The sequence below is a fragment of the Sorex araneus genome, chromosome 4, assembly GCF_027595985.1.
Source record: "Sorex araneus isolate mSorAra2 chromosome 4, mSorAra2.pri, whole genome shotgun sequence".
NCBI classification, from domain to species: Eukaryota; Metazoa; Chordata; class Mammalia; order Eulipotyphla; family Soricidae; genus Sorex; species Sorex araneus.
The window spans coordinates 3,412,929-3,440,144 of record NC_073305.1 but is presented as its reverse complement, the minus strand read 5'-3'; the positions used below and the strand labels follow the sequence as shown (position 1 = coordinate 3,440,144).

General features: G+C 62.6%; 1 protein-coding gene across 1 annotated transcript; it reads right to left on the bottom strand.

Moving 5' to 3' along the window:
• Positions 1-139: 139 nt before the first annotated feature.
• On the bottom strand, positions 140-25,837 carry ARL8B (ADP ribosylation factor like GTPase 8B). Its single transcript, XM_055135538.1, has 7 exons — positions 25,618-25,837; positions 6,456-6,536; positions 5,265-5,338; positions 4,706-4,799; positions 3,500-3,567; positions 3,101-3,171; positions 140-1,859 (listed from the first exon to the last, which is right to left on the bottom strand). Exons 1-7 carry the CDS (start codon positions 25,834-25,836, stop codon positions 1,810-1,812), a joined length of 657 nt encoding a protein of 218 aa, XP_054991513.1. The 5' UTR covers position 25,837; the 3' UTR covers positions 140-1,809.
• Positions 25,838-27,216: the final 1,379 nt, after the last annotated feature.

Genomic DNA, 27,216 nt, shown 5'->3' with positions numbered 1-27,216 from the left:
TGTGCACGGAGCCCTCGCTGCTTCCTCACAGGGGCTACCCATGACGCCAGGATACACCCTAAGACACACAAACCGACCCCTCCCTCCCTCCACCACTCCTCCAACGCCCCCCCCAAACAAAATCACAAGTGCAATGCTGTGGTATTTTAAAAGTTTATTTCTACCTTAACTAGCCCACAGGCCCGGTGCTCCAGAGCTGAGCCGCTGCTGCCGGCGTCTGGGGCACCTGCTCGACTCTCCGGCCCCGTCCCCAGCCAGCGCCTTCCATGGTGAGACAGTTTTAAGTTAAATCGTCAATACAACCCTCAAAATGCAAGTTTATTGAATAAAGCTGAGAAGAGCAGTCAACAGACAAAAATGCATCCACCTAAATAAAAAAATTCCGATATTTACAAAGTTCAGTAACTATGAGGATTCACATGCAGAGGTTAATGCACAGGAAGATGCCGGGTGGGGGCGGAGACAGACGCGTCGCCCAACAGCCTGTGGCCCTCAGGCGCGCCCGGCTGGCCCCTCCTCCACGCACAGGCCCACCACCAGGGCCGGGCGCGCCCCCACGCAGACTCACCTCCCCAGGGCAGCGGCGCCTGCTCCGAGGGGGGAGACGGGGGAGCAGCGAGACCCGACCCGGGTCTGCCGGGGAACTGAGTCCGCGCGCGATGTTAAGGCCGTGGAGTCTGGGATTCACCGGCACTGGCCGGAGGGCGGCCCCCCCTGGGCCGGGGCAGCGCGGCCAGCTGGCAGTGGCCTGGCCTCGGGGGCACTGCCAGACGGGACTGAGAGCCGCTGACGGCCACGCAGAGCCCTCGGCAGCTCGCGTGCTCCACGTCAGACACAGCGACAGGCGCTCGGGGTCCCCGGCCTGGCGGCCCTGCAGGGGGACCCTCGGGGCACAGGCCCGGGGGCGTCATGAGCTGCCGCCTGGGAACAGGGGCGTGCCCCGTCCTGCCTCCGGGCTGAGCGCCACCGCGGGGCTGGCCACGGGGCTGGCCACGGGGCTGGGACAGAGGACAGGCGGCTCTGCAGAGGCCGGCGTTCGGGACAGGGCCACCGTGCGGGCCGGGGTGCTCTGAACCCACGTAAGCTTCTGTGAAATCTCCGACTCCCAGCCCCTTAGAAAAGTGTGTTGAACCCGAAAAGAAAGAGAGGAAATATACAGGAGTAATGATGTGGACAGAGCTGGGAAACGCATGCCTCGTCCCCGTCCCCTCGCCGCCGTGGGCCCGGGAGCAGGCCCGGAAGCCGACCCTGGCCAGAGCTGAGGCGGGGGATGGGCCAACGCCGAGAGTGCGAGCTGCGGCCCACGTCTGGCTCGGAAGGCGGAAGTGGACAGGTCACATGCATCGGGGAGGTCAGAAACGTGAAGTTCCCGTCCCCCGGGAGTCGAGCGGAAGCTTTTCTAAATACTGTGTGTGCGGCACGAGAAACTCCATGCGCTACCAAGCTGCTGGGCGCTACGGGACAGTACCAGAGAGACAGTTACTAAAACCAATATAAAAAGCTGGCCCCAAAGGCCAGAACGCAAAGAAGCAATTTTCTTGATTTGAGATGGTCAGAACGTTGTTTTGTTTTTTAAAAGCCCTACACGCTGTGTGAGACGAGTAAGTAAGAAGCCGTTTATGTGCCGACTTTATCGTGACAACTCTAGCTGATCTGGACGGAAGACGAGGGTACACATCTTCAGCAGCGCACATGAGGAAGGAACTCTGGAAAAGGCAATTTCTTGGGTTTGGGGGGCCGTGTTCCGGAAGGGCTTCAGAGGGACGGACGAGGCTGGAGCACGCGGGAGGGGCGGGCGGAGACGCGGCCTCAGCTCCTTCTGGACTTTGAGTGCTGAATAAGCCACTGGAGCGTGATATCTGCGGGCAGAGGCACAGGGCGGGCGTCAGGGCGTCTCCGCACACCAGGAACGGCTCCTCTGACCCCCCCTCGGCACCGCGCCTCAGAAACGCAGCTGCCCAGTGGCCGCCCAAGGTCGAGCACTGCGCCGAAGGCTCTTCAGAGCTCGCCCCGAAGTCTCAGCTGCCAGACGCAGAGCAGGGAAAGGCCCCCAATGCCCCGGGCTGGTGTGACGGCAGCTCATGGGGAGGGTTTCCCCGAGCAGAGCAGCCCCGAGCCACGGGGTGCAGCCTGGCAACTCGGCCAGGGCCAGTGCCTCCCGCCCAGACCCCGACAGTGGCACGAGCTTCCGTGACGATGCAGCAACAACCCGCACAGTTCTTGGGTTCAGGGAGCCCCTCCCCCGCCCCGTTTCCCCGAATATGAAATTGACATCTCCACCCTTGGAAGGCCACAGCACAGACACAAATGAGGCCCCCCAGCCCTCGGGAAACTGAAGGTGAGTTTCACTTGGCACGGTGTACTGAATCTCGGGACGGCTGGAACAAGGTCCTTCCACCACAAGCATCACAGCGGAGTGTCCCGGGGTGGACAGTGTGTGCTGGGATGTCCTGGGGGTGGACAGTGTGTGCTGGGGTGGACAGTGTGTGCTGGGATGTCCCGGGGTGGACAGTGTGTACTGGGATGTCCTGGGGTGGACAGTGTGTACTGGGATGTCCTGGGGTGGACAGTGTGTGCTGGGATGTCCCGGGGGTGGACAGCATGTACAGGGATGTCCCGGGGGTGGACAGCATGTACTGGGATGTCCTGGGGTGGACAGTGTGTACTGGGATGTCCTGGGTGTGGACAGTGTGTGCTGGGATGTCCCGGGGGTGGACAGCATGTACTGGGATGTCCTGGGGTGGACGGCGTGTACTGGGATGTCCTGGGGTAGACAGTGTGTGCTGGGATGTCCCGGGGGTGGACAGTGTGTGCTGGGATGTCCCTGGGGTGGACAGTGTGTGCTGGGGTGGACACTGTGTGCTGGGATGTCCCTGGGGTGGACGGCGTGATGCTGGGACTGTCCACAGGCTCTACCCTCTAGGTCAAGCCCTTCTCACGCAAACAACAGACATGTGCATGCTGGTTTCCCACGTGGCCACGAGACCTTCCCGACCACGCTCACGAGAGGCGGCAGGCAGGAGCCGCCCAGCACACACAGAGACGTGAGGCGAACGCGGGAACCGCGCAGCCCTTCCCCGGCAGTGCCCGCGCGTCTCACCTATGTTATCCTTCTCCTTGCACGAGATGGAGTAGCAGCAAATTTCTCTATCCTGGATAGCAGACAGATTCCTAGGAAAGGCGAAACGGGGAGTAAGCCTGTGATCAAGAGCTGCCGTCTCCTGGCTCCATGGCAAAGACTTTTCTGTTTCGCTAAGAAACCACTTCACGGTAATGCCGCGTGGAGGGCCTGGGCTCTGGGGGGCCTATGGCCGACCCTCCCCACAGGCCATTCTCCTGACGTCACGACGGACAAGGCTGCGCCAAGGAGGGGAGGGAGAGCAGAGACCCGCTTCCCGCACGCAGTCACACACACACACACACACACACACACACACACACACACACACACACACACACACACACACACACACACACACACACACACACACACACGTACATTTTTTCGATGAGCTGTTTCTCATCCAGGGCGTTGGGAAGGTCTCGCTTGTTCCCGAGCACGAGCACCTTGAAGAGAACACAGCCAGAGGCGGCTTCTACATTAGGACACGGACTCTGGCCCCCAGACCCGCGCACGTCACAATCAGCATATCCGCTCTCAGGAGCCATGCACAGCGATGGAGCTGACGCCTCTCGTCCCGTCTCCCGCACGCAGTAAGTGCGGCTGACCGCGGCCCAGGGCTCTCCAGGCCTCTGGTCATCTTGAGCGCACTGCGAATGTGATCGGCCGGGAGGGAAGCTTTTGGCTCTCCTTAATCATGTATGGGTTCAGAGAACAGAAGAACAAACTCTCAACACTGCTGGCTTCGGGCCGAAGATAGTCAGGGGGGAGGGCATCTGCCTTGCATGCAGCTACCCAGGGTTCGATGCACCGGGCATCCCTGAGCAGCGCCAGGGGTAATGCTTGAGTGCAGAGCCACGAGTGACCCCTGAGTACTGCCGGATGTGGTCCAAAAAACAAACAAAAGAGAGTCTAGGGGCCTGAGAGGACCAAGCGCTTGCCTTAGTCCCACCACTCCTGAGCACAGCCCCGGCCCCTGGCGCTACCCACCAGGCCCAAGGCCCCCCCACCCCCAGAACAAACAAAACCAAATCTGTCCTTAGCGCCCTCGTCAAATCTATGTTTTTCCTTTGAACCCCACACCCTTGCGTCTGCCACCCCCGGGGGTCCTCCCAGACCTGCCCACGCTTGCCCTGCTCCCCGTCTCCCTCGGGGCCAGGCTCCGCCCACCCTCCGCCAGGCGCCCCTCACAGCCGCAGGCACCTCTGCCCTGGGCGCTGGGGCTGAGGGCGGCCGTCAGCCCCTCATGTGGCGCGAGTGTGCGTGGGGAGGGACGGACACTGGGCCGCCTGCGGGGGGACACGGCCCGATGCCCCGTCTGAGAAGACATCTGGGAAGGGGACCCCAAGCAGAGCTCAGGGGCCCACAGGCCCCCCCATGAAGTCCTCAGCCCAGCGGGCAGGGGTGAGTGTGAGGAAGGCCTGGGAGCTGCTGGGCCCCCGGGTCCACGCGGCCGGTGCCCACGTGTGCCCCATCAGCGCCCGGAGACCGAGCGCCTTGGCCCTGCACTGTCGTCTCTACCCGGCCAAGGACGCCCTGGGACGCCCAGCGCAGCCAGCAGGCGGGAGGCGGAGCCTTACTCACCGGGATCCCCTGCAGCTGCGGCTTGTCCAGAAGGTTGTGCAGCTCGTTTCGAGAAGGTTCTATCTTGTCGCGATCTGCAGCATCTATCATGTAACTTAAGAGCAGTGATAACAGAGCAATCAGAGTACGTCCTCTTGGCGCTGGAGCAACAGCACAGCGGGGAGGGCGTTTGCCTTGCACGCGGCCAACCCGGGTTCGATTCCCAGCATCCCATAGGGTCCCCTGAGCACCGCCAGGGGTCATTCCTGAGTGCAGAGCCAGGAGTGACCTCTGAGTATCGCCGGGTGTGTGACCCAAAAAGCAAAAAAAAAAAACAGAGTATGTCCTCGTAACCAGTTCTGACGACTGCGCGTAAGAAGACAGATGCCCATTTCCTCAGGATTCACACTACCCGGCACTACTCATCAAACAGTGCTATGTCAAGAAAGAAGAAAAAGCTCAGCACCCCCAGTCTAACGTCCCGCGTCCTGCTCCTGGGAGTGACGCGTGAATGCACCCGAGTCCCACGTCAGGGGCGCTGCGTGCAGTACCCGAGGGGCCGGGCCGGGCGGGCGCTTACACAATGGCGTTCACTCCTCTGCAGTACCGCTCCCACATGCTCCGGAACCGGGGCTGGCCTCCGATGTCCCAGATCTTGAAAACAAGACAGACGACTCAGTGACGGCGCGGCGGGGCGGAGCACGCAGGCATGCGGCATGCCCAGGAAAGCAAGGCGGGGGGCCGCGAGGGGGCGCCCCGGGCTTCACAGGGGTCGCCTACACCTACCCCTGGTCCACTAGCCGGCAAGTCTCCAGAAGGGAAGCCTCGGGCTCCCAGGGAATCTGCAGAGCCTGGGGCGTGGCCAGAGCCCCCCCGCACAGCCAACAAGGGAACAGAACCACCAGAGCCTAGAAACCTCCACCCCCCGGGTGCGACACCAAGGACACAACCATTCTGGATTTAGCGAGCCCCGACCTGGCCAGGCGCGAGCGCACACCCACGGAGCTGCAGCACGGCGGGGAGGGAGCCCGCCTCGCCTGCGGCCAGCCCGTGTCCAAACCCAGCATCCCACAGGGTCCCGGAGCCCCCGGAGTCACTCCCGAGTGCAGAACCAGGAACTGGGCTTCACCGAGTGGGCCCCAAACAAGCCCCGACAGTGCCGCTCTGCCCAGACTCGGCCCTGCTCCACGCGAGGGCACGAGCAGCTGTCGGTGGCCCCAAAGTCCCGCCAGTGCACCCGACTGCAGGATTCGAGCCACAGACACCAGCAACAGGTACCAGGGACAGATGCAGAGTGAATGAGGAGCCTCCACAGTGGAGCCTCGGGCAGAAACTGAGCAGCCCCAGGCACCACGAGGCAGAACTGTAAGGGCCGGAGCACTAAAGCAGGAGCCAAGGGCCTGCAGGGCAAGCAACAAGGCCACAGGTCCGACACGGGTTTGCTCCCTGGCACGGAAATCAGAGAAGAGAGGAAAAGGGGGGTGGGGGAGCAGGAAAGCCAAGGGCTGACTCCCAACAGTCGGTCAAACAACCTTCAGGAAGGAACAGCAGCAAATTCAAATACTCCGAGATGAGATTTTTATTTCCTAGGAACAACTAAATCTGGACCGTCGCTTCCGCCAGTCTGGATGCCAGGATACTCACAGACACGACAGTTCAGCGCTTACACATCTGGACGGAAAGTCTCGGGTATGTGACTGACAGGGCCCCGGATCTGCGTGGACACGGGCCCGCCCGCCCACGAGCGCCAGCGCGGGGCGAGAGCACGTACCTTTATCGTGACGTTGCCCTTCGTCACCTTCCGCATGTTGAAGCCCACCGTGGGGATCATGTCCTCGCTGAACTGACCTGACTGGAGAGAGAAGGCGGGGTCAGTCCCTTGAAGAAGCCAGTTTTCAGGGGTGAAAACCATCATTTCGTGAAACCAAGGCGACAGTCATTAGTTATTTTCTCGTGGTTGTGTTTTGGGCTTGGGGAGGGGCTACCCTGCAAATCTGGGGTCCAACCCGGGGCTGCTGGGGACAGAGCACCCGCCGCCGGGCCTGACGCAGCCTCCGAGCCACGACTCCGGAGAGGCTGCTCCGCGCGGACGGACGGACGGACGGCGCCCACCGAACGGGGCTGGCTCTCAGGCTTCCCCCCTCAAAGCACAGTTCCCCACACACAGGAAGGCATCCCCCTCCACACACATTCCACACAGGACAGGGAAACCAAGAGTGACGAAACATAAGAATGCTAAAGTTTTACAATTTTAGCATCCAAATTAAACAGTAACTTAAATTTCACCGCTAGGGGCCAGAGAGGTAGTCCAGCGGAGCGAAGGGCCACCAGCCCATACAGACGGTCCCCAGAGCCCTGCCAGGAGTGACCCCCAGCGCAGGGCCAGGGGTAAGCCCTGAACATGGGAGTGGCCCTAATGCCTCACTCCCCCCCCCCCCCCGGCTCCTGCTGAAGAGCCCGGCGGCCTTTGTCCCCTAAGAAGCAACTGCCTGAGTGTCCTGCTCTTCTCTTTGGGGGTCTGGGCTACACCCAACAGTGCTCTGGACTCCCTCCTGGTGGGCCACGGGCGCAGAGGGGGGAGGGATTGGGGTCAGCAGGAAGTGCCTTGTCCAGGTACCGTCCGTCTCTCCAGGCCACAGGCCTCTGAACCACATCTATTATTTTTAAAATTCTGACCTTCTGGTCATGAGACAAGAGACTCTGATAGTGTCCCAATGATTTTTTTAAATGTAAAGTGTTTATCTGGAACTGGAGTGAATTTCTTTCTCAAGTGGATGGCTGTGATCACTGCACGCGTTTAAAAGCACACACACATTCCTCACAGTTCCACGCAAAGACGCTATCTGCGCCCTCAAGCCTCTCCCGTGCTTACTCCGAAATGGAGACCAGGAATTCCTGAAGCTTCTACAATGTATCACTGCGGACAGCAGAAGAATAATCTGGAATGTTTCTGAAACTGTCTCAATTCCATCACTCGCATTTCAAATACATTTTAGGAAATTGAAATCCCACTCACATAGACTGGGATTAAAATAAACGCGGATCCGGGAAGATGCGGCCTCGTCAACATCAAGCAGCTACCGGAGCTGTCGATTCTCTCCGTCCACCCAGCCCTTCAGTCGGGGGCGGAGAGCGGGGCGGGGGGGGGGGGGGGGCTGAGGGGAGGGGGGAGGGTCTTGCCCGCGAGTGGCCGACCGAGTTCGGTCCCTGGCACCAAATCTGTCCCCCAAACCCCAGGGGTGATCCTGAGCTCAGGTCCCGGGCCTGGCCCCGAACATACATCCCTGTGGGCTGCAGGCGGGAGCACGATGACCAGCTCCCACCGCTGCCCGCTCCCCCTCAGAGGGCAGGACCCCAAGGGGCTCACACAGGAGCCCTTTCAGGCCGGACACTCGCCGATTGTGTGCAGTGACCTTCAGCGGCCACACGGGCATTCCAGGGCTGCCGCCGTGGGCGCACTCAGCGCTGCTGTGCCCAAGTGCCCCGGCGCTGCCACTGCCCCGGAGAGCGCGGCGGGGAGCTCGGATCGTGCTAACAAAGCTCTGCCACCTGCACGACACGACGCCAGCACGGCCGCAGACACGTGACTCACACCAGGGGCTCGGATCAGAATGGGGTGATTCCCGAGTGCAGAGCCAGGAGTATCACTGGGTGTGACCCAAAAGGTGCTCAGGGGACCACATGGGAATCGAACCCGGGGTCGGCTTCATGCAAGGCAAACGCGCTCCCCGCTGTGCTCTCGCTCCAGCCCCCGCATTGGGTTTTGACACTGTTCCTGCCCCCAGTGTCCCCAGGTCCCCTCACCTCCCTCCCCACCCCCACCCCAGCCGCCACCTTGATGGGCACCTTTTAAGTCTGGTTGCTAAAGTTTGGGCCTTGTGGCTTCAGGCTGACACTGCGACTGGGATATTTAGCTGTCGTTCCTTAACACGTCGACAAAGACGTGTTCTCAAAGAACGTTCAGGATGGTTCTCAAAACCAGATCCAGGAGTCCAGGAATTAAGGCACGTGCCTTGCCGCAGCAAAGCCCTGGCCACCCGCTGGTACTGCCCGAGTGACCTCTGGCCAGAGCCTGGGGAGGACACAGCAGGAGTCCCCGCTCCCCGTGCCTCCCCTGCGCCCCCCAGGGCGTACACACGAACACGCACACATACACGCACTCAAGACCTGCTTAAACACTGCCGTGTGGTGACGGTGGGTAAGAGCTCTCATCCCAGGGGAAGAAACCTTCTGCGTCTGCACGAGACGGTGGGCCCTAACGGACCGAGGCACCCTTTCCCCTCTGCCCTAAGCCGTGCGTGCCGTCCCCCTTCACGCACAGTGCTGAACAGCAATGACCTCCACCTCACACCACAGAGACTAGCACACATCCAAAAGAACAAAAGCAACCACTGTTGGAGAGGATGTGGGGAGAAAGGGACCCTTCTACACTGCTGGTGGGAATGCCGACTCGTTCAGCCCTTTTGGAAAACAATATGGACGCTTCTCAAAAATTTAGAAATTGAGCTCCCATTTGACCCAGCAATACCACTGCTGGGAATATATCCCGGAGAAGCAAAAAAGTATAGTCGAAATGACATCTGCACTTATATGTTCATTGCAGCACTGTTTACAATAGCCAGAATCTGGAAAAAACCCGAGTGCCCTAGAACAGATGACTGGTTGAAGAAACTTTGGTACATCTCTACAATGGAATACTACGCAGCTGTTAGAAAAAATTAGGTCATGAAGTTTGCATATAAGTGGATCAGCATGGAAAGTATCATGCTAAGTGAAATGAGTCAGAGAGAGACAGACATAGAAAGATTGCACTCATCTGTGGAATATAAAATAATATAATAGGAATGGTATTATACCTATATTATATACCAAGAATAGTAGTTGACTCCATGGCTTGGAGGCTGGTCTCTCATTCTGGGCAACTCAGAGAAGGGAACACCAAGTAAAATGTGGTCGGAGGTCATACGGGGGAGGGGTGACGCGTGCCGAATGTAGACTAGAGACTGAACACAATGGCCACTCAACACCTTTATTGCAAACCACAACACCTAATCAGAGAGAGAGAACGAAAGGGAATACCCTGCCATAGTGGCAGTGTGGGGTGGGGGGAGACGGGACTGGGGAGGGGGGAGGGATGCTGGGTTTACTGGTGGTGGAGAATGGGCACTGGTGAAGGGATGGGTTCTCGAACTTTGTACGGGGGAAACATGAGCACAAAAATGTATAAATCTGTAACTGTACCCTCACGGTGACTCACTAATAAAAAATAAATAAATAAATATTATATATATTAAAAAAAAAAAGAACAGCAATGACCTCTCAAGGCCAGGCCGGGAGCAAACAAGCCCGAGACACGCAGAGGCACTAGGGCCGATATGAGCAACACAAGCAGAGGTCACAGCAGTGAAACTAAAGAAGCCCGGCTCTCCAAGGACAGCAAAACTGATAAGCTGACAAAGGAAACCGACAGACAAGAATCAACTTCTCAGCAACCAAGGGCTATCCCGGGAAAACTAACCAACTCTCAGTACGCTCCTGACAACTTCAATGACGTGGAAAAGTGTTCTGGAAACCACAGCCCACCACAACACACCTGGACAGTCAGGCGCCTGAGCCGGTCTCCACTGAGAGCCTGAACTCGCAATTTTCAATGCAAAATTCTCTCTCTATAAAGAAATCTCCCGGGGCCGGAGCGATAGTCCAGCGGGGCGGGTGCTTGCCTTGCACGTGGCTGACCCGGGTTCGACCCCCCAGCATCCCATATGGTCCCCCAACCCCAGGAGTGGCCCCGAACATAAAGTCCCCGTGGGCTGCAATCGGGAGCATGCACGATGGCCAGTTCCCACTGACCGCCCCCCGCCCCTCCCCCACAGAGGGACGAGGGGCTCACACAGGAGTAGCCCAAGTACCGCTGGGTGTGGACCCCTCCCGGCCCCCGAGGAAGGAAAAGCCCAGGTGCAGGTGGCTGCCCCGTCAGTCCCACTCAGCCTCCCGCTGCCCCCAGGAACCAGAGGACGCCTCCTGGCCAGCCTGTGTGCGCAGCTGCCCGATACCCGAAATGTCATCTGCGAAGCCCTAAGCACCCAGCGCTGCTGGGAAGAGCACAGGGCGACCACAGCAGGTGAGAGGCCAGGAAGTGGCTAGGAAACCGCGCGAGACAGGCCCGTGTGAAGTCATGGGTTCGTCTGGGCCCGGGCCAGGCCCCGACCGTCCATGGCGAGCTCTGCTTCCTGCTGACCTGCCCTCCGGGCCTCTGCAGAAAGCCACCCAGCACCAGGAGAACTGCGCTCTGGGGACACTGGCCGAGGCGGGCAGCCTTGCCCCCCGTGCCAGGGGTGATCGGGAGTGAAGAGGCAAAGGGACCCGAGGGCCTGGGGAACCCGGAGCCCCAGACACCAGCTGCTGAGACGAATCACACAGCCCAGGGCCCTGGTGCCCTCTGGACGGTGGCCCTGCGTTAGCCCTGCCGGAACCCTGACTGGACACTGCCAGACTATCGGGGTGGCCACGGGCTTGGCACCAGGTACGGGGCTGGGCACGCGGGGACCAACTGCCAACGCCCCCTCCTCGGCAGCAGCCCTGCAGAACTCAGACTCACGCGGCAGCTTCCTCGGGCCACGGAGAAGAGGAACTGGCGGCCCGACTCCGCACACCTGCCACGGTCGGCCCCGCTGCACTCAGGGAGAGGCGCTCAGGGAAGGCCCGGCCGCCAGCCCTGACACGGGTGCGAGCACTGTCTCCCGGGCATCCACGGCTCCTTCGGCGGAAGTGAAAAACCCACTCATGCTCCTCCAGACCCGGGAGCACAGCTGGGTCAGGGAGGCAGCCCGGCACGCCCACCCCCTCCCGCAGCCCCCCATGGGGAAGCTGCCCCCCACACCCCCACACCCCCGCCCTGAGACACGCACAGGGCCCGCGGCAGCCTCGGGTCGTCACAAGCCCCGCGCTCCTGACTGCAGCGGAAGAAGAAAAGCGTTCCCAGGACAAGCGTGATGACGGGCCGGGCGCCACTGCCAGGGGCGGTGGGGAGGGCCCGGACAGGGGGCTGCGCCACGGGGCAGGAAGGTCAGGGGAGGAAGGCCGACTTAAGGGATCAGCCCAGCTTATGGTTTCGGCCTTTTGAGGCCACACCATAGGGCCGACTCCCGGCTGCGCACACACACACGCGTGGGGCTTCATGCGCGACTGAGGGCTACTGACACAGACGTGGCCCATTTTTTTTTTTATTTAATTGAATCACCATGTGGAAAGTTACAAAGTTCTCAGGCTTATGTCTCAGTTATACAGTGCTCAAACACCCGTCCTTTCACCAGTGCCCATATTCCACCACCAAAAAAATAAAAATAAAAATAAAATAAAAACCAGTATACATCCCACCCCCACCCCCCAACCACCCCCCCCCGCATAACTGATAAATTTCACTTCCTTTTCTCTTTACCTTGATTACATTCCATATTTCAACACAAAACTCACTATTGTTGTTGGAGTTTCAACACAGAACTCACTATTCTTGTTGGAATTTATCCCCCAAGAATACGGAGACATGGCCCATTTTTAAAGGTTTAATTAGTAACGTGACATTATCCATCAACCTCTTGTCTCAGCAGAGCTGGGCCCTGCCACTGGGAAGGGAAGGGGGCCTGGGGCCCGGGGCGCAGCCAGGGGGCTCCGCCCGGGCAGAGTTCGGGGGCCCTGGGGGCTGGGGCCCTCTGGATGGGGGCTCGCCCCCAAGGCCCGCCTCACCCACGCACCCCCCGTCTGTCATGCTCACTCGTCACCGCAGACCGAAGGCCCCCAAGCCTGAGCGTCCGGAACAGGGAAGCTCAGTGTCAGGGGAGGGAAAGGGCTGGAACCTTCCGGGCAGGCCTAGAGCTCTGGGGCCTGGAGACGGGTGGGCCACACCGCAGCGGGCGGCCCTTTCTGTCCCCAGTAAAAACTCTGTTTGGGGCGCTCCATTTCCCATGGGCGCGGGCCAGTGTGTGCGACGTGACCAGCCCCATCACCATACGCGGCACGTGGTAATCAGACATCACTCATCTGTGCTGCTGTTCGGGGCCACGCCGGCCGTCCCAGTACTGACTCCTGGCTCTGCACTCAGGACTGGGGGGTCCTGGGGGGGCGAGCACCGAATCCAGGTCAGATGCACGCAAGCCAAACGCCCTCCCCGCTGAGCTACTGCTCTGGCCCCATAATTAGTTTTAAATAAAAACCATTAACTCGGTATTGAAGCCCACGAAACCCGCAGCGAGCCAGGAACAGACGGATCCTTCCGGCCCAGCAGGAGGCAGCCACAAGCGCCCGGGCAAAGGCCACATCAAGAGGCAAATGGCGAGTTCCCGAGCTGCTGCCCGCCCGTGACGCCTGGCCACTGCCTGCAGCCTGACTGGGAGTCTCGCCGGCCAGAGTACTCGAGGCAATGTGCTCATCTAGGTCTGGCTGGTTGTGCTCGACCCACCCCTTCTCTCCTGGCCTGTGAAGCCCCCTGGGAGGTCTCCTAGGGGCTGCCTCCGCGCCGAGTTCCTCTGTTCCTGCTGCTGGCAGTCCTGTCCGTGTCATTCTGCGGACAGTGTCGTGGGATTCTCTCACGGGGTGAGTTTTGGCCGGGAAGCCGGGCCCATGGCGCTGGCGCCCGCGCTCCTCGGCGCCGGGAGACGCGTGTCCGCCCGTCCGTGGCTCTGCCCTGGCTCTGCCCTCCTGCTCTCCGGCCACTCCCGTGATCTCGGTGCCCGTCTCAAACAGGCCCGGCCCCATTCTCCGGAGCCCGTTCGCCCCCGACTTTCCGCCATGTTTCCCCGAGGGCTCCGGCGTCTCCTCTGGGGGTCCCTTGGCCAGCCCTCGGCGGCTCTGCCCATGACCTGGCCTACCAGCGCCTACCACACTCCTCACCTGCCACCTGGGATTGCGGTCCGCTCCTTCCCGCTCAGACTCCGCCTGCCGTGCCAATGGCCGGCGCCCTCACCCTGAGGCCTTAGGGAGCCCCGACATGGGGGCCGGCTGGGGGGCAGCGGGAAGAGTGTGGCCCCTGCCCCGGGCCGAGCAAGCACCACATGCCAGCAAGCGTCAGAGTCTCAGCCCAACAGATGCCGGGCACGCGCGGGTCCCTGGCAGCTTCCGTCTGAGCTGGGAAAGGGCAGGAGCCACCGGGAGCCACTGGCCAGGCCCGGCACATCCTGGCAGAGCTGGCGCTCGCCGCATTCCCGCATCTCGGGAAAGGGACACTTAACTAACCATCACCCACCAAGACGGCCGAAAGCGTCACACAGCACCGTGTGCGACGGCTCCATACAGTGACCGCCGGAGCCACCAGCTACATGAAAGGGCTTCCTGGGGCCGTGTGGGCTGGAGCAGGAAACGAAAGGTCACGGTCCACAAGGGGGATCCCTGAGAAACAGCCTGTGTCTCACTCCGCAGGGGCTGTGTCTGGCACGGCCACTTCCTGGCTTGCTCTACGGTCACGCCCACAGGGTCCAGAGGAAGGAGGGTCTCTGTGCTTATCACCCACAAGCACACGCTGTACGCCGCACACAGCAACTGCCGGCCACGGAACCTAGGAAAAACGCCACTCAATCCCGAGCACTCTCGGAAGCACAGAAACGGCATCTGCCGAGCTTTCCCCACAGAGAAGCTGCACCAAGCCACAGCCGCACTCCACCCAGACAACAAGCCCTTCCTGGCAGCTGCCCGGAGGGCCCGAACTTCCAACACACACACACACACACACACACACACACACACACACACACACACACACACACACACACACACACACACACACACATCAACCAAGACAGCCCGGCTCGGGTTCGGGGGAGTGGAGAACGTTCTTAGTCGCTGAGGACGAGGAGTTCCGGGGCAAACCAGCAGCCGGGCAGAACATGCTCACCCTACCGAGAACACACAACTTGCCTTGTCAAACACTCACGCGCTGCAACCAGGAAACTATTATTATCGATAGTTACCGCCTTCCCCACCCGTGCGGCCAGGGCCCCGTCGCTGTCCTGCCAACCCGGGCCCTGCCCGCGGCCGGGTGCTCTGCTTTGGCATCAGCCGCCCGAGTCTGCGCGCTGCCGTCTCTCTCGGCCCTCCAGAGCACGAGGGCGTCATCACCCGTCCCCTGCCAGCCCCACCCCGGCCCAGTGACCTGGACACTCCATCTTCCTGCCCTTCCGCAGTCACCTGCTGCTGGCCCCTGGCGACCCGCTAGGCGCCGCGTGAACACGCCGGGCAGACATCCTTCCGTGCCTGCGTCCTTGGGAGCAAGGCCCAACAGGGACCCCAGCGTCCCGGGAAGCTCCAGGCTTAGTTTGAGCCATCTCCAGACTGTTCCTCAGAGCGCACCAGCGCGAGGGGACGTGCCCTCTCCCCCACGGGCCCTTCCCCACGCGCCGTCCTCACGAGAGGGGACAGTATCTCACTGCCTGCTGGTGACAGGTGACGAAGAACACGCCCCATCCACCTACTCATCAACTCTGTCCATCCTGAGGGACTGCTCACTCTCCCCATGTCTGGATGGCCTCGCTGGTGCTCTGGGTTAAGTACTCTGAGTGCTTTCCGCCTCTCGGGCACCTGCCCTTTCTCTGACGAGAGGAGCGCGAGTGCTTCCTCCCCCTCAGTAAGGTGAGAACCCGGACAGGATTTACCTGCTTCCCAAGTCTCTGCCAGGTCCCGAGAAAGGAGGGCGTGGAGCTGTTTCTGCAGGTCGGAGCACACAATTCTCACCAGCCGCCTCCCTTCCCGCGCGCAGGGCAGAGGCCTCGCTCCCCGGCCCGCCACCCCCCGGGAGCGCCTGGTGCCGCAACTCCGTCTCCCCAGCTCCCCTGGCCCTGCACGCCTGACTCAGCGTCCCCCCCAGCCAGCCCCTCCAGTCCCGCTTGCCTCCTCCCTCCCAAGCCTCTGTCAAGGTCAACGCCTTCCTCCCCGTCTCCCCGCCACTCCTGACGAGCCTTCGGAAACAGGGTCGGACCCGGGCCCCTGAGCGAGAACTGACCCACAATGCTCCCGGCTCCCACAGGCCCCCAGCTGCCCAAGGGTCAGGCTGCTCACCGCACCCGGGTCACGCTCAACCCAAGAGACGGCCCTGCGGCTCCTTCTCCAAAGCCTCTTCTGTCCTTCCGCCCTGCGGCCGGGGGCGCGGTGGGGCCGAGCCTGAGGCACCTTCAGGCCTCCCGAACACGCTTTCTGCCCGCCCCACCGGTGCCGCTGTGTGCCGCATGCCTGTCACGTCCACTCGCAGACTCAGGGGGGCTACTCCAGCTGCCCCGCGCCTAACCGCTAGGTCCGACTCCCGTGTCGGGGCAGGGAGGGCGGGGACACCCCACGGGCCCTGGGTGCTTATCCCACCCCTGCACCAACACCGTAGGGGCATCTCGCGGGTCCTTCCTCCCCGGGCCGCAGCACAGAGGGAGGCCCGAGTCCTGGCCCCGTGACACTTCTACCCAGAGCAGCAAAGGTTTGGACAGGCTCGTGCCACAGCGCACGCCAGCATGACAGCACCTGGCCTCGGCACACATGTTTTATGAGGGTAAATTGGGGGTCAGAGGGCATGGGGGAGGCACCTCGTGGCTCGGAAACAAATGGCAACCAAGGCTGTGACCAGGAGCTCCATGCGGGGGCCAGAGCGACAGCACAGCGGGGAGGGCACTGGCCCTGCCCCGGCATCCACAGGGTCCCCCGAGCACTGCCGGGAGTCACCCCTGAGCACTGCCGGGTGTGGCCCCCAAACAAAAATAACAGCAAAGCTCCGAGCTGTGCTGGCCTCGGCCGGGGGCCGTCCCGACAGGCGCCCAGCACCGGGAGCGGGTGCGAGGACAAGGCTTCAGAGCAACAGCAATTCAATTCTCATGGCGGCAAAACTTTCCCCGGACTGTGTGTCTGCACCTTCTCGTCCCACTGCCTTTACTTCCCCTACTGCACTTGTAAGCCACTGTGGCTCTCGCCACGCCCCCCGCTGCTCACGCCTGTTACAGGGACTGCTTTCTAATTCCTTAGACAAATAACTGAGGGCTCTTTTTAAATTCAGCCACTGGATTAAACACAAGACAAGGTTGAAATAGGAAACCAAAAGCTCCAGAGGTGAAACTGGCGGATTTCACAGGGGAAAGTGGATTTCTAAGAGCCAGTTACCTACACACCGTAACGTACTTGTACTTGTACCGTAACGTACCGCGTACTTGTGCTCAAACACCCTCCAACAGGACGGGCTCCTGAGAACAGGGAGAGCGCCCAAGGCCTTCAGTTCCTCCTGGCCCGGGAGGGAGGGTGACACTGACCAGCGAACTGACCGCGGGGCGCAATGGCAGATGGTCAGCAGGAAGTGGCCTCCTCTACGCGAGTCTTAGGTCCCAGTTAAACAGCTGCCGCGCAGGCAAGGAGACAGCGATGGGAAGATGGGCTCTGCGGCAGTGCTCCTGGCCCAGTGCTCCGGGCTCACTCCTGGAAGTGCTCAGGGGACCCTATGGGACGCCAGGGATCCAATCTGGGTCAGCGGCGCGAGAGGCCAGCACCTTAAGCCTTGCACTCGCAACAGTAAGCTTCGCCCAACCTACATGTCCACCGGGGGGGCAGAGCAGCAGCACTGCAGGGAGGGCGCCTGCCTTGCACCCAGGCTGACCCCTGGGGCCCCAGAGCGTCCCCAGCACCCCCAAGAGTGACTCCTGACCCTGAGCACAGTTGAGTTGCCCCCCCAAAAGAACACAACTCAACCTAAACATATCTGCACAGAGCACCAAAATTCAAGGGGGGGGGCCCTGGGACAGGGGCTACGCCCAGCGGGGCTCACAGGCTGCCCGGGGCAGGCCCAGCACCTCAAGCCCAGCCTAAGCCCTCGGCCAGCCCCCAGCAAGGCCCCCAAATCCTAGAGCGGGCGGGGGGTCCCAGACCAGTGTGGCCTCCCCCCTCTCCGGGGGGCGGCGAGAAGGTTTTGGCCCCGCGCCCCACCCCCAAATCCAAATCTCCTTCCTGAATCAGACCGATGGGGAGGGTGCCGTCCCCTCTCGCTTCCCGCACCCGCCCCGCGGCACCCACGGGAGCCCTCAGACTCTCATTTCTCTCACCCGGCCTAGAGGAACCACCCACTGCCCGACATCCTCAGAGGCAGGGAGAGGCGCCGGGGAGACTCCAAAGGCAAGCAGGGCGCTCACGCCAACTTCTGACCGGAGGGAGCTTCTCCCAGCCCCCGCCTGCGCTGCCGGCTCCACTCGGTGCAGTAAATTTGAGGCCGTTGCGAAACTCTCCAGAGTGACTGCACAGGCCCACTTCTTAGACGGCAGCTGCTGTCATCTGAAGCGCAGTCAAGAGACTCCTGCACGCGGCCGGAGGCTGGTGACCGTGACCCCACGGCCCTCCTTCTGGGTCCACACGCCTCACTGGACGGGGCGGGAGGCACGGCCGGTCCACAGCACGCCCGGGTGCCCGCCATAGAGTCTTCGCCGCCCTTTGGCTTACTCATGGTTTGGGGGGTTACACCCCGTGGTGCTCAGGACATTCTCCTGGTTCTGTGCTCTTGAGGAATCATTCCTGGAGGGACCCAGGGGACCCTGTTTAGCATCAGGGATGACACCCAGGCAGGCCACATGCAAAGCAAGCATCTTCCGCACCGTCACCTGGCCCCACTCTTTTTTTTTCTTTTTGGGTTACACCTGACTATGCACAGGGGTTACTCCTGGCTCTGCACTCAGGAACTACTCCTGGCGGTGCTCAGGGGACCATATGGGATGCTGGGAATTGAACCCGGGTCGGCCGCGTGCAAGGCAAACGCCCTCCCCGCTGTGCTATCGCTCCAGCCCCCTGGCCCCACTCTTAACACATTCGCATACGCAGACATGAACACAACTCCAGAGGTTATTTTTCCATTGACGTTGAGCAGCACCATTTGCCACTCAAACACGCTCCTGAGGGGCCGGAGTCCAGTGGGCAGGGCGCTGTCCTGGACGGGGCTGACCTGGGGTGGGTCCCCGGCACCCCAACTGGGCCCCGGCCACCAGGAGTGACTGTGCGCAGAGCCAGGAGTCCCCCCAGCATGGCCTGGCGCGGGAACAGGCAAAGCGAGAGCACGTGCCGGAGCCCGAGGCTGGGCTCTGGGCCGCCCTCTGGGTGGTCTCCCGCGGCTCCCGGAGCTCAGCCTTGGGGCGGGGAGGGGCCCAGCCCTAAGCCGAGCTGCCAGGAGGCCAGACGGCAACAGGGGTGGCCCTGGGTCCCGAGCAGGGCAAGCAGCTGAGGTCACCCGGCCACACCAGTGCAGGACAGACAGAGCCCGAGCACCCAGGAAGTACTCAGCTCGTGCTCAGGAAGCACTTCTGGACTCCGCTGCAGAAATCAGCCTTCAGAGTCTGCAAGTCGCACCACGTGGGGGCAGAAGTTACAATTTTCCCGTTTCCAAAGAGGCTCGTATGCACAGAGTGTGTTGGGGGGGGGAGGCGTTTTGAATAACCTGCCAAAAGGTACACATCGGAGGAGTTCCCGGTGACCTCTGACTAGCCGGGCTAGCACGCTGGGGCCACAGCCTGCTGTGCTCGGGCTTCCTCCTGCAGGCTCAGGGGCCACGCGGGGTGCCGGGCAGTGCCCTCGCTGCCGACCCTCCAGCCCCTCCACCTGAAAACATTCTGATCATGGTTTGGTTTTGGGGCCACACCCGGCGATGGCTGGGGCGTCAGCAGGGGGCGCCGGGCGGCCGGGGCCCTCCCAGGTGTGCAGGCGGGGCCTCCCGCTCTCCTGCTCGGCCCTGAGCTCTACTTCAAGCACCGCGGCTCCCAACACTGTCACTGGGGGGTCTCACGCACGGAGCTCCCGCCCTCTGCACCCCCAGGGGCCCCCGCTGTCCCCTGTCTGGGCTTCCCGAGTCTGCCCGGCGCTGGCGTGCCCCCCTGCTGGGCTTCCGTCCCACCCGGGAGGGCCCTGGCACAGTCCGACGCCGCGTGAAGTCCCTGCCCCGGCTTGTTCCCTTCACGACACGCGCCTCTCTGGGCGTCCCAGAGCACCTCCTGCTGCCTTCCTGATCGTCCCCTCCTGGCACAGACACCGGCAGCCCCGAGCACCTGGCCCATCTCCGCGCCATGGACGCTTCGGAGCCTCCATCCGTGCATCTCCCGGGGAGGCCGGGCCACGCGTGAGGAGGCAGGAGGGCGTCCTGGGGCCGCACGAGCAGCTTCCCGGCAGGTCTGAACCTCACGGAGATCCCGACTCTGGAGCGGGGCCAGGAGGCCGGCGCGGACAAACGCTCCTCCTAATACTGTGCTTCAAATGTCCACTGAGGCCTCTGGATTATTCTGAAGACCGAGAGGGGCCGGGAGGGCTGCTCGGAAGAAACGGTTTGATGGGGCCTGTGTGCCGCATTTGGCGACTATCACTCGATCTCAGAACTCTGGGCAGAGCTTGAGGCTGTGACACAAGTCAGGGTGCAGAACGCATCTAAAGCCAATGGCGTGAGCACACGCGCCCGGCGAACAGGACTGCGTGCCTGCGTCACGGGGAGGGGGAGAGGCCACTGAGCCCAGCAGCGTGGCCCGGCCTGCCCTGCCCCTGCTCCCCCAACGTGACTCGGCCCCCCAAGGTCCCGAGACACCACGCCAGAAGGGCCCCCAACTAAACAGATGAAGCAGCAGCCACCCTGATCACACAAGATCCCTGCCACTGCCGGAGGCCAGGGGGCGCGAGGGCGGGGCCTTCCTCTGGCTGGGTTTGATGCCGCATTACCGAGTCCCCCGAGACACTCCCGAGAGCATCCCTGAGCAGAGCTGGTCACCCCCCTGCACTGCGGGAACGCCCCCAGCAGTGCTTCCCAGACACGCCTGCCCCTCCCTGCCCCTGGCTCCCTGGCAGAAGCTGGCTCTACGGCTCTCTCGACACGCGCTTTCTTTCTCTTCCCTCCCAGCTAAGGAAGCTTCAGCAGGGTCGGCGGACGGACGCAGTCAAGGCATAGGGCATCCCAAGGGGGAGGGCATCCCAAGGGGGAGGGCATCCCAGCCAGGAGGGATCCTGGAGCAGAGTCGGAAGCAGCCCTGGCAAACAAAGATATATACATTTCAATAAAGGCTTTCCTGATTGGGGCCAGAGGGATCTGCACCCTCCAATCGACCCAAGGCTCCACCCCGAACGGTCCTGGGCACAGGTGTGGCCCAAACCCCACACACAAAGCAAAGGGCCGAAAGCTTGCCTCACCCGACAGACACACAGTCCAGCAGCACGGCGCCGCCACTGCAGTGTCCAGACACACACATCACATACACTATCTACGGATCAATACGGACACAAGTATTATGTACACTACGTATGGCAGAGTCTCCTGCCCCTACGCCAGGCTGTCCTCACGGAGGCCCCTCGAAGGGAGTGGGTTAAGTCTCCCTCTGACCCCAAGCAGAGCCCTGGTGACCAAAAACCTCCAGAACCCAGCCACAGCCATGCTCAAGGCCCCTCCGCATGCTCGAACTAGCCTCACACATGTAGGAACCAGCAGAGGAACCCAGGTATGCGGGACCCGTAGCTGAGATCTCCAAGCCTGCTCAGATCAGGACTGAGCCTCCTCCACCCAGATCCCCAGTTTCCCAGTAGCTTGGCAGTCTCACCCACAAACTGCGGCCAGCGCAGTGGAATCCCACCAACAGCCAAGATCCAGAGACTATAAAGCCAAGCTCCCGGAAGAGAGCGATACAGTTTTTCTCCGTCCCTCTCAGAGTATCCCGCCCACACAGCAGAGCCTGGCAAGCTACCCGTGGCTTATTCGATATGCCAAAAACAGTAACAATAACGAGCCTCACTTCATGTTCCTGGAGAGAGCAGACGCCATTAAGCACATGACAAGAGACGAATGGAGCGTTACTGGCGCCCGCTCAAGCAAATCAACGAACAACGGGACGACAGTGCTACAGTGCTACCATCTATGGATACGCTCACATATCTCCAGAGTTAACTGATACGTTTAAAATAACTAGATTTAAATAGTAGCACGTTTCATGAGAGAACATACTATACAAAGTTTTTAAAGGACTATAAACTCCCCGGCCAGGGCCGGAGCGATATTCAGCACCTGCCTTGCCGCCACCGGCCTGGGTCCAGTCCCCAGCACCTCGTACGGTTCCCCAAACTCGCCAGCAGCGATCCCCACGCTCAGAGCCGGGGCTAAGCCCTGAGCACCGCTGGGTACGGCAAAAACCAAGGGAAACACCGAGAGGATCACCCCTCCCAGTCCACAGGCCCGTGTGGCCCAGGTCTCGCACCCGGCTCTAGGTTCCAACTCCGCCTCTGCAGCTGATTCTTTCCCTTCCCTCCGGAATTCCACTTAACCGAACCATCTCCTGGCCGCGTTTGTAAGCGGCGGGGGAATAAGACGACTGAGTAAGGTTCCGAGGGTGGCCTCGCACGTGGCTGACCAGGTCGGATCCTGGCACTGCAAATGGTCCCCCGAGTCGGCCAGGGGTGATCAAGGCAGGAGAGTCCGCTCTGCGCGTGGGCAACACGGATCCAAGTGCTGGCACCGCAGCCCCCCAGGAACCAAGGCAGCAGGAGCCGGAGCAGCACGGAGGGTGCTCAAAATAACGCTTAATGTCACAGAACGGGGCTGGAGTAACAGTACGGCGGGTCGGGCACCTGCAGCAGCCCATACGGCCCCCAGCTCGCCGGGAGTGATCCCGGAGCACAGAGCCATGAGTAACCCCTGCACATCGCCAGCTGTGGCCCCAAAACCTATAAATACATAAAAAAAATAAAAATGACTCACAGTGTAAGTTTTAACCATCTCAGCCCAGCCCCTCAGCTGGAATAAACTTCCCCTTGCACTAACCTCAAGTATCAACACCAAGAAAACACAGTGAGTTCCTGACACAACTACCCATTTTACCTTTTTTTATTTGTTTTGGGGCCACGCCTGGTGATGTTCAGGAGTTACTCTGGGTTCTGCACTCAGGAATCACTCCTGGGGGCACTTGAGGGACGGGACCATATCAGACGCCGGAGCTCGAACCCAGGTCTGCGGCGTGCAAGGCAAGCGCCTCCCCAGCTGGACTGCTGCTTCGGCCCCTTTCCAACACTGCAGAGACGGGATCGTTGCAGACACCTCCTAAGGCACCCCGCGAGCCCCAGTCAGCATGGAGTCATGACCCTTAGGCCTCCGGGCGTCTCGCTGAGGGTTACTCAACACACATCACACATGTGGGACACATGACTTATTGTGCAACGGGCGTCGGGCCATCGGCCTCCCTCCTGACCCTGACCAGACCTTAATGACCACACATGCTCTGCTTCGGCCTGTTTCGCTCTTGGCCACCCCCTGCGGTGCAAAGGGCTGACCCCTGGCTGTGCTCGTACGTGCTGGTGCCGGGGATGGAACTCGGGGCGGCCTCGTGCACAGCCGGCAACTCAGCCCCCGGGACCAAAACAGAACACGGTGCCTCGGCCCGCTCCACAGACAGCGCACTACAGAGCCTAGGGGCTCTATGTCATGTAAAATACACTGATACAGTCATTTGTCCTAAAGTGTAAGAATGTGCATTTTGGAACTGAACTAATTCAGGATGGACCAGGCCCAAGAAAGAGCTAATTCAACTTCACAAACCTTCAACTGAAATTCTTTTTTTTTTCTTTTTGGGTCACACCCGGCGATGCTCAGGGGTTACTCTGGCTCTGCACTTAGGAATTCCTCCTGGAGGTGCTGGGGGACCCCATGGGATGCTGGGAATCGAACCCAGGTAGGCCGCATGCAAGGCAAACGCCCTCCCCGCTGTGCTATCGCTCCAGCCCCCTTAAATTCTTTTTTTAAGAAACACATTTTAATCTAATTAAAGAGCCACGATTCACAGTCATCCACACCCCACCCGCCAGTTCGACGGTGGCGGCTTGGACCTCCTGTTTCAGTGTCCAGTCTGTGCTCTGGACACGTCTCCAGGACACCTGAAGGCCCTGTCCCTTCCCCCTGCCCCGCCCTCCTGGTCCTCTTCCTCTTCTCCGTCCCCGACACTCGAGGTGGGTGAGGCCACCCCGGCGCCTCCCCATGCAGTTACTCTGCACACGCTGATGGCTCTGCCCAAAGGAAACTGACCCCCCAGGCCTGGCCTGCGTGAGCAGTGGCCACCTTCCGGACAAGCAAATCTGTGTTCCAGTCTAGAAAGCAGGAACACAACTAAAGCAGCTGATTCTTTTTTTGGGGAAGGGGAGGGGCTGGGTGAGACCCAGCAGTGCTCGGGGGTTACTCCTGGCTCGAAACTCTGAAATTACTCCTGGCGGAGCTTGGGGGACCCCGTGAGATGCCAGGGACCGAGCCCGGCTGGCCATGTGCAAGGCCAGAGCCACTGGGCCACCGCTCAGGCCCCACAGCTGACTAGGAAGCTATGGGCAACCTCCTGAGAGCCCGTGACATCAGCTTCCACGACCAACCTGTCACCACCCTCAGAATACTCCGTCAGGATCACGGCTGAGGGTAGGGCCCTGGGTTCGAACACAAGGCCCGAGTCTGCCCGGCCTCTGCCTCCTGAGTCCAGTCTTGTGTTTCCCCGGCAGAACCTACCCACATCATTCCAGCCCAAGCGCCAGGGCGGACGCGTTAGCAAATGTCTGTGCGTCTGGCTGCTGCCAAGAGAACCCACACGGCGAGAGGGGCGGAGGGGGCCGGACCCGGGGCCATCACCACCGCCTCCATAAACCGGCCACAGCCTGAATCCGGAGGTGGATCCGAGGAGCGAGCCCAGACGCCCCCTGCACAATACCCCGGGGACACTGCGCCCAGGAGGGTCCCGAGAGTGGGAGGCAGTGGCACCCCCTGTCCAAGGGTCCTGACAGCGGGGCGGGGGCACCGTCCACCCAGAACCGACGGGGAGCAGCCGCCAGCCAGCGGCCCCCAGGCCCGGCGCCTTGTCTCTGACCCGCGCAGAGACTGACCCCCGCCACCACGGCAAGGCAGCTGCGGGCCCTCCCATCAGTGCTCGACCGCCCGGCCCTCGGGGGCTGCCCTGGGCCTCGGGCCCACCGGGGTCCCCCTGCCCCGGCTGGGGCGCGGGCTGACTTGAGCCCTCCGAGGGCCGGCCCGTCCACTCCCGGGCTGGGGCAGCCGGCCTTCCCGCCCCTCTTACTCACTCCCGCTCGACTCAGAGTCACAAGCTCGGCTCCCGCCCCTGCGGGCGGCTCCTACCTGCGGCCTGACCTGTCCGACGGCTCAGGCCCCAGGCCAGAGCACGGGGCAGGGCACGGGAGCAAGGGTGTGTGTGGGCGGGGGACGCAAGGACGGCGCCTACGGGCGGGGGGGGGGGAACGGGGGGACACCATCCACGGGGCAGGATGGGGGGGGACGCGGTCTAGGCAGGGTCCGGGGGTAGAGGGGGATTCCGTCTAGGGCGGTGTGTGTGCAGGGACCCCGTCGAGGGCAGTCTCCAGGGGGAGGGAGACGCCGTCGAGGGCAGGGTCCAGGGGGCGGGGGGACCCCGTCGAGGGCAGGGTCCAGGGGCCGGGGGGACCCCGTCGAGGGCAGGGTCCAGGGGCCGGGGGTACGCCGTCGAGGGCAGGGTCCAGAGGGCGGGGGGACCCCGTCGAGGGCAGTGTCCAGGAGGAAGGGGGACCCCGTCGAGGACAGGGTCCAGGGGGCGGGGGGACCCCGTCGAGGGCAGTGTCCGGCGCAGGCTGGGGGCTGAGTGGCAACGCCCGCTGGTTCCACCGCGTCCTTCCCGGTCCCTGCGGCCCAACGCCCCCCGCCCCAGGGGACCCCCGACGGCGCGGCCAGCCCCGGGCGGGTCGGGTCGGAACGGGTCGGGCGGGTCGGGTGGGCGCGGACCGGGAGGAAGCGGGTCGGGTCGGAACGGGCCGGGAGGGTCCGACCCGGCCGAGAGGGAGCGGGCCGGGCGGGCGGGAGCGGGCCGGGCCGGGCCGGGCGGGAGCGGGCCGGGCGGGCGGGAGCGGGTGGCGGGCCGGGTTCGGAGCGGGCCGGGCCGGGTTCGGGGCGGGCGGGCCGGGCCTACCGCGATGACGTTGACGAAGGTGGTCTTGCCCGAGTACTGCAGCCCCACGAGCGTGAGCTCCATCTCCTCCTTCCAGAAGAGCGAGCGGAACCAGTCCAGCAGGCGGGAGATGAGCGCCAGCATCGTGCCGCGCGGTCGGCCCGGCCAACGGCTGGCGGCGCCGGCGGACGCGGCGGACACGGCGGGCGGCGGCGCCGGGGCCGGAAGCGCCGCCGTCATGTGACCCCGCCCCGCGCGCGCGCCCGGCAAGAGCGGCCCAGCCCGCGCGCCCGCGCCCGCGCCCGCCGCGCGCAGCGCCCCCTGCCGGCGGGGCGGGGCGGGCAGGGCCAACCAGGGCCGGGCCGGGCCGGGCGGGGCGGGGCGGGGCCCGACCGTGGCCGCAGAGCTGCCCTGCGGGGTCCCGGGGTCCCAAGGCCATGCCCAGGGGGGTTCAGGGGCCTCCGGGGGCTACTCGCCACCCGGCTCAGTGCCGGGGGCTGGCCCCGGGTCCTGCGTGTCCCCTCGCTCCCTGCTCCCCTCCCTCACCCCTCCTCCAGGGGCCCCTTGATGCCAGGATGCCCTTTTGTCAGCTGGGGGGCTGGTGGGGGCCACATCCCGGTGCTCGGGAGGGCGTGTGGCTCCCGAGATTGAAACCAGGAGCCCACCTGACAGCACGTGCTCCCTGAGCTGGCTCCAGGCTCCTCCTTACAGTGCTCCTTAGGGAGGGGTGAATCTGTGCGTGTTTTCCTGATGTTTTGCAGCGCCAGGAGTGGCCACCCCCGTGGGCCGCAGGGATGCAGGGCACGGGCCATACCACAGGGCCATGCGCGCTGACCTCCGCCCCACAGGGCACAGGTGGGGCCCTCCACCCCCTGCTCAGGGGCTGCTCCTGTGGTGTTGGGGACAGTGAGGGGACGCGTGGTGCCAGGGCTGGAACCCGGAGCCCCGCCGGTGTGCTCTGCTCCCTCAAGCCACCCCCTGCGTCCCTGACCCTCCGTCCTAATGACTCAGGAGTCAAGAGGGCCCCGGGGGCGGCCCGGGGCGGGGGGCTGAGTCTCGGCTTCATTCCCTGCAGGACACTCCCAGGGGGCTACCCCAGACCACCGGCAGTGACCCTCGGCACCAACCAGAGCAGGCCCCGAGCTGGTGTGGCCTTAAGCCAAGCCGGGGTGTGTGGCCGCGGGGCTCTGGGGCGTGAGTGGGCAGGCCCGGTCACGCTCTGTGCTCAGGAGTCCCAGCTGTGCGTGGGGCCAGGGGGTCCAGCCAGCAGCTGTGGGAGGCAGAGCAGCGGCCCTGGCCCCTGCTGGGTCCCAGCACCCCCCACCTGCCTCCCGTTTAAAAACAACAAACAGGGGCTGGAGCAATAGCACAGCGGGGAGGGCGTTTGCCTTGCATGCAGCCGACCTGGGTTCGATTCCCAGCATCCCATATGGTCCCCTGAGTGCGGAGCCAGGAGTAACCCCTGAGCATCGCCGGGTGTGACCCAAAAAGCAAAAAAATAAAACAACAACAACAAAAAACCCAACACACAGCTGCTGCCTTCAGGGGCTTCCCTCTAGGGGTGCCTGCACCCTCAGAAGCACCCAAGGGTGGAGCGGCCCCGGGGCAGGAGGGCGCCGT

What these genes read in the sequence shown, in the direction of transcription:
- ARL8B (XM_055135538.1), bottom strand. Translation starts at nt 25,836, where the DNA reads ATGACGGCGGCGCTTCCGGCCCCGGCGCCGCCGCCCGCCGTGTCCGCC. An exon ending in AAACAGCTCATCGAAAAAAT is followed by an intron (nt 3,172 to 3,499) that starts GTACGTGTGTGT and finishes CGCCTTTCCTAG; the next exon opens with GAATCTGTCTGCTATCCAGG. An exon ending in CAAGGAGAAGGATAACATAG is followed by an intron (nt 1,860 to 3,100) that starts GTGAGACGCGCG and finishes CTCTGCCCGCAG; the next exon opens with ATATCACGCTCCAGTGGCTT.